This window comes from Mycteria americana, chromosome Z, assembly GCF_035582795.1.
Source record: "Mycteria americana isolate JAX WOST 10 ecotype Jacksonville Zoo and Gardens chromosome Z, USCA_MyAme_1.0, whole genome shotgun sequence".
Classification (NCBI taxonomy): domain Eukaryota; kingdom Metazoa; phylum Chordata; class Aves; order Ciconiiformes; family Ciconiidae; genus Mycteria; species Mycteria americana.
In genome coordinates, this window is record NC_134396.1 from 3528916 (window position 1) to 3534930 (window position 6015).

Here is a 6015-nt window from a genome sequence, read left to right on the forward strand (position 1 = left end):
GGCTAGGTACTCCCAGCTCATTGGCGATGAGGGGCAGGAGCCAGTGGGCTGCCCTCCATGCCTCATCCATGGACGTGCCCAGGAGCAGGTGTCTTCACCTGCCTCCATTTCCCCAAAAGCTCTTTCTTCTCCTCTGCACCCCAGCTGCTAGCAAGCACCAAACTGCCAGGGCAATCAGCAGACCTGATGGGCCACGCTGTGCCTCAGTTTCCCTTCACTGCAAGGATGCAGCTCCTGTTTCCACAGCTCCTCATGTGTCCCATACTCCCGTACTTGCTGAGAGCCAGGGAGGCCCAGCCCGGCAGCCACACTGATGGGACTGAAGTGGTTTGGGCTGGATGGTGCAATACTGGCATGCTCCCTCCCACCCCATCTCTGCAATATGAACCCCTGGGGACCTGCTCCGGCAGCCTGGCCAAGCAGCGCAGAGCAGGGCACCAACCTCACAGCGGTGCTGAGAGCTCCCAGGAGAGAGCTGCAGCCCAGCTGCTGTAGAAGGTGTCCTTCACTCCGATGAAAGCCCCTTTCCCCCCGCCTTGCACCCCAGCGCAGCCCCCCTGCTGCTGCAGCATCGCAGGCAGCGCTGGCTGCACGCCCCACACTCAGCGCTGGTCTTCGGGCTCAAACACGAGGCAGGCCAACCACCTTCTGGCTTTTCTTTTTATTTAACAAAATCACAGCACAATAAAAAAAGAGAGAAAAGAAGCAGCTTACACCCGTAATTGTTGCATCGAACAGATCTAGCAGCAAACACCTGAGAGCGGCGTGAACACTGCTCATGCATCACTGCCCAGGCAGGAGCGCGGGGCAGGCTTTGAACGTGGTGGCAGGCTGGGGGACCAAGAAGTGGGGCAATGTCCCTGAGGAGTGCAAGGGCCGAGAGCAACATCGCTGCCCGCTCTGCCGCCGCCGCATTACTGTCTCTCTTTCTACCTGTGTAAGGAAGGGCAGGAGAGGAAATGGTGCAGGGATGTCAGGGCGTGAGAGAGGAACCGCATCGGCCACACTCTGCCCGAGGGCATCTAGGTTGTGTTCAGCGAGGGAGCAGCACAGCGCATGGCCGGTGAGGAACATCTCCATCCCTCCCCTCCATCCCCACACTATCTCATCCTGGCAGCCCTTCCCAGGGGTGCAGAAGGACTGCAGACGGTTTGGGGCTGACAATGGAACCCAAAAGGATCAAACAGCTGCTGCACCACAGGGAAGGCTGAGACCCCCCCATACACATCTCGCAGAACAGTCCATCAACCAGCTTCCAGGCTGTGAAGGCAGCAGAGGCTCTGGTCCAGCAGCCCCCGGCTCATCCTGACGCAGGTTGAGGGTCACACCGGAGATAGGGAAGAAGAGAGAGCAGGCAGGGCTCTGCCCAGCCCCATGCACTGGCACGAGTCCCGAGGAGGGTCAGCCCCATGGATGGAGGTGGAAGTAGGTTGGCTCCATTAGCTTCAGATTCACAGCTGGGAGCCGGCCCTGCTCCAGGCGCTGGGGCCGGCTACGGGCTTCTTCAGAGCCTACTTGCCCTGGGGTTTGGCCTGGGAAAGTGAAAAACCCCGCTGTGATGAGTGTGATCCTCGGGGCAGGAGCCTGCCCACAGGCCCTTCCCCATGGTCAGGGTGGTCACTAAGGGGTGACCTCCGCTGGCCAAGCCATGGTGGTAAAGCAGGGACCTGACCGAGCTTGCAAAGCACCCACCAAACTCATTGCAAGCTCATTCTTCCCTGTGAAGACACACAAGTTGCAAACTCCAAGCTAGCAGGGCAGAAGTGGGGGGGGTTTGCTCCCAGTGCCGTTTGCTGTAGCACCCGTTGGGCTCAGCCCACTGTGGCACTGGGTGGGCAACAGCCCCGGGGCCGCATTTATTTGGGGTGGAAGAGGGATTGCAGAGGAGCCAGACTGGTCCCTGTTGGAGCGAGGAGGAATGGAGACCGAGACGAAGTATCCATGCCTCGATAGAGCATGTCCCAGCTCTTCCCAGCAGCTCAGTCACACCGGGAGAAGCCTGTTTCATGGCAGATAAACCCACCCCCCAGCTGCCCTTATTCCCAGCTAAGCACAGGGCCAGCTCTTACCCTCCTGGCAGAGCTGGCGTCCAACTTCTCTTGGAGGCGAACCACCCACGGGGCTTGGAGCGGGGCACAGAGGCGCTTGCCTTTCATGGTAATGAACCTGCCAAAACCATGGGAAAAAAGAAACAAGATAAGGTGAGCAGGACACCCTGGAGATGCTCCAGAGCAGCCCAAGCTCTCACCCGCTGCCTCCCTCACTGCCCTCATCCATCTCTACCTTGGGATGAGTTCCTTCTCTGTCTTTTGTCCCAAGTTTTCCCCTCCTGGCAGGTCTGTCCTGCTCTGATTGAGCCTCTGTTCTCCACAGTCTCTTCCACAGCCCTCCCTATTCCCTCGCCCCCAAACCCAGCTCAACATCCCTCCTCCACCCTGCTCTGCCTCCCTCCCTGCCTCCCCGCAGGGTCCATCCCCACCCTGGGGCTCTTACACGGCAGCCGGGATGTCGCAGCCATCCTGCACCAGCTGGAGCCGGTAATTCTGCACTATCCGCCATGGGATGGGCGTCTCGCTCGTCCGCAGGCAGCAGTCAAGGACGTTGTTCCCGCCATGCACTGGAGGAAGAACACACCATGCAGGCTGAGGTTGCTCTCTGCAGGTCGGCTGTGCCTTCACCCAGCCGCCCCGGAGGGTGCGGGGGCTGCGGGGCTGCCCTGGGGGAGCAGGGCAGGCTGGTGCCCGCCAGCGATGCCCTCACACACCACCCCAGCTGCACACGCAAGCAGGAGCTTTATTGCCCCCATGTCGCAGCACCGGGAGCCTTTCGCCTCCTTCTGACGGAAAGCAAAGGAGGTGAGAAACAGCACATTGCCGGGGGGCATCCCTTCTGCACGCCTGGGTCCCTCCCGCACCCCTGGGGCCAGCGCCAGCCGGCACGCGGGGCAGGATGGGTGTCTTCACCCCACTTCAGGATGCTGCGACACTGAAGATTCCCGTTCCCGAAGGGCTGGGAATGGCTTCGGCTGTATTTGCTGAAGCAATCATACGTTTTGCAGCTACCCCATCACCAGCCTGCCCCACACCGATCAGTCCTGTGACAGCTGAGGGACACAGCTGTCCGTGCTTCACGGCGGGGTAGGGGAGCTCGGTCAACCTCCAAGCAAATGCTGTATTCATTCTTAATGCGCATCAAGGCTGGCAGTGCCCAGGAATGCCTGTAACCCCAGGCAGCAAGGTGTGGTGCAACACCACAGGTTGTCTGGGCTCCCCAGCTCCCCGCAGCAGAGCAGAGGGCCTGGTGCCACCCGCCCAGACAGCTGTGACCTGTGCAAACCCCGCGTTCAGCACCAGCAGCCCCTCAAACACGGGCTCTGCCCTAACACACGCCTTCCCTCCCGCTCCCAGCCCTGCCACTTGCCCCAAGGCTGCCCCACGCCAAAGCGTGCCAGGGATGCTCCCCTGGTGTCCTGTGCAGAATGGGACCAAGGCGATCCCAGCCCAGTGTGCACAAGCTGGGCTAGGGCACTGGGAGGCAGAATTGCTCCACGGCCTTTCCCAAGCCCAGCTTTCCAGCCCCAGTGTCCTGCAGGCTCCTGCCTGGACTTTGGGCAGGACAGAGTCCCTCTGGAACAGGTTACAAGCAGATGACGCAGCAGGGCTGCGAAAGAACCCCAGCCATGGGTCCCTCTAAAGGTTTGCTGGAAATGCAAAAGAGAGCAAGAAACTGGATCCCCTCCCTTCTGCAAGAAAGGCAGCCTGAGAGGTTCCCTCTTACCATCCAGGATACATCCCAGCACCAGGAGACTGAGGCAGAGAAGATGCAGCCACTGCATTTTGCTGCTGAGTCTGGCAGAGGATGGGCTGGAGGCGACGGTGCTCTGGGCGGGAGAGGTGAGCTCTGCACAGCTTCCCTGCACTCTGCTGCTGGTGCTCCCTGCCGCCTATTTATCTTTCCAGCCCGTGGCTTTCACTTTCTTTTGGAGAGTAGGGGTGGGAAGTTGCAACAAGTCTTACCACAGGCTGGATTTTAATCTTTGAGCAGTTCCCGAATATCCCAGCTGCTTTCCCTGCAGCCAGCTGCTCTGCAGTCCCAGAGCCAAACACCCTCCTGCCCTCTCTGCTGCCAGCACCCCGGCCACAGGGGCTGCTGGTCAGGGCCAGAGCAGCTCCAGGGTCCCTTCACCCTGCAAAAGCACCCCAGGGCCCTGGGCAAGCACATGGCGAGTCTCACCCCATACATTTCCCAGTCCCTTCTCCAAGACATCTCTGGGACGTTCCCATTAGATATCGCATAGGCTCAACCCACTGATGCTGGGGGAGAGAACTTGCCTCAACCCCATTTTATGGGTCTATACTTGTATTGGGGTGATGCCTGGCTCGCCCTGAGCCCCCTCATCTGGTCACCCTGCCCTCCCCATTGCCTGGGGGGGGGGGGCACATCTGAAGCTGGTGGATGGAGGAGAGCCCAGCCAGCATGCTCCACTCCAGGGCTGCAATCTCACATGCCAAAAGAGAACCTGGTTTCCAGGTGTCCCAGCAAACGGGCTGTCCTGGTTTCGGCTGGGATAGAGTTAATTGTCTTCCTAGTAGCTGGTACAGTGCTGTGTTTTGGATTTAGGATGAGAATAATGTTGATAACACGCTGATAGTTTAGTTTAGTTTTAGTTGTTGCTGAGCAGTGCTTACACTAAGTCAAGGACTTTTTTGCTTCTCATACTGCCCTGCCAGCGAGGAGGCTGGGGGTGCACAAGCAGCTGGGAGGGGACACAGCTGGGACAGCTGACCCCAGCTGACCAAAGGGATATTCCATACCATAGGGCGTCATGCTGAACAAAAAACTGGGGGGAGTTGGCCAGGGGGGCGCGGCCGCTGCTCGGGAACTGGCTGGGCATCGGCCAGCAGGTGGTGAGCAACTGCATAGTGCATCACTTGTTTTATGTATTGTTTTATCATTATTATTATTCTCCCTTCCTTTTCTGTCCTATTAAATTGTCTTTATCTTAACCCACGAGTTTTAAGTTTTTTCTGACTCTCTCCCCCATCCCACTGCAGGGGGAGTGAGCGAAGGGCTGTGTGGTGTTTAGCTGCCTGCCAGGAAAAAAGAACCAGCTACAGAGCTTCCTGGAAACAGGTTTTCTTGGCACAAGAGCACAAATCCCCCATGGAGGCTGTCTGCATGGCGCAGGGTGCCAGCAGCTCACCGGCTGCATGGGCACTGCAGGGAGCGAAGATCAGCACTGCCGCTGCACACCTTCACAGGAGCGCAGGGACAGGGGCTGTTTCTCCTTGGGATGGTGACTCACCACCGTGCCAGTGCCACCCACGGTGTGGTCCCTTAACCAGCCTGCTTCAGGCCTGATACCTGCCATGTGGGACGCTGAGAGCAGCGGGGTTGTGCAGCCCAGGGAAGGAACGGTGAAGGGCGTCTCACTGCTGTCAGCAGCTGCCTTGTAGGGGTTTGGAGAGATGCCAGAGCCAGGCTCTTCTTGGAGGATGAAACGCAATGTCGCCAGTTGCACCCAGGGAAATTCCCATTGACAGTAGGAAAAATATTTCCCCGCAGGGGTGAACAAATCCTGGAGCAGGATCTCCATCCCTCCACCCTCTCCCTTGCTCCAGCTTTAGCCTGTCTTGGCATCTCGGTGGAGAGCATTGCACAGGCCTTCCGCAGGGACAGATATCTACCTGGAGACAAAACACAGGGCTGGGACCTCAGTGAGTCCCTCTGCTCCTCTCAGCAGCAGGAGATAACGAGCTGTGCCCCTTCCCTGCTCCATGGTAAGGAGCAAGAGGAGACTCCAGCCGTGCCACCGGCCAGGGTGCTCCATCCCTGCACTGGCACTGGCACCAGCCTCATGCATGGGGTGGTCTCCTCCATCAGGAGAGCATCACCTCCACGCTCCTGTGCCCCGGCAAGCCGGCACTGTGCCGAAAGGGTTAGGCAGGGGCAGGTGGACAGGATGAGCAGCACAAACAGGATGTGCCAGCTTAACTTCAGTCAGCACCTGCCTTC

At 59.0% G+C, this 6015-nt stretch overlaps 1 protein-coding gene across 1 annotated transcript; it reads right to left on the reverse strand.

Annotated features, from left to right (window-relative positions):
- Nucleotides 1–1511: 1511 nt before the first annotated feature.
- On the reverse strand, nt 1512–5371 carry CCL19 (C-C motif chemokine ligand 19). Its single transcript, XM_075488212.1, has 5 exons — nt 5306–5371; nt 3778–3943; nt 2494–2617; nt 2070–2166; nt 1512–1532 (listed from the first exon to the last, which is right to left on the reverse strand). Exons 1-5 carry the CDS (start codon nt 5369–5371, stop codon nt 1512–1514), a joined length of 474 nt encoding a protein of 157 aa, XP_075344327.1.
- Nucleotides 5372–6015: the final 644 nt, after the last annotated feature.

Bases quoted from the DNA above. Each gene is read 5' to 3' on its own strand.
- CCL19 (XM_075488212.1), bottom strand. From the start codon at position 5,371: ATGGCAGGTATCAGGCCTGAAGCAGGCTGGTTAAGGGACCACACCGTG. The intron at 2,167-2,493 runs GTAAGAGCCCCA...TGGTTTTGGCAG, and splicing joins TGCGACATCCCGGCTGCCGT to GTTCATTACCATGAAAGGCA. The intron at 1,533-2,069 runs GTAAGAGCTGGC...TCACTTTCCCAG, and splicing joins ACGCCAGCTCTGCCAGGAGG to GCCAAACCCCAGGGCAAGTA.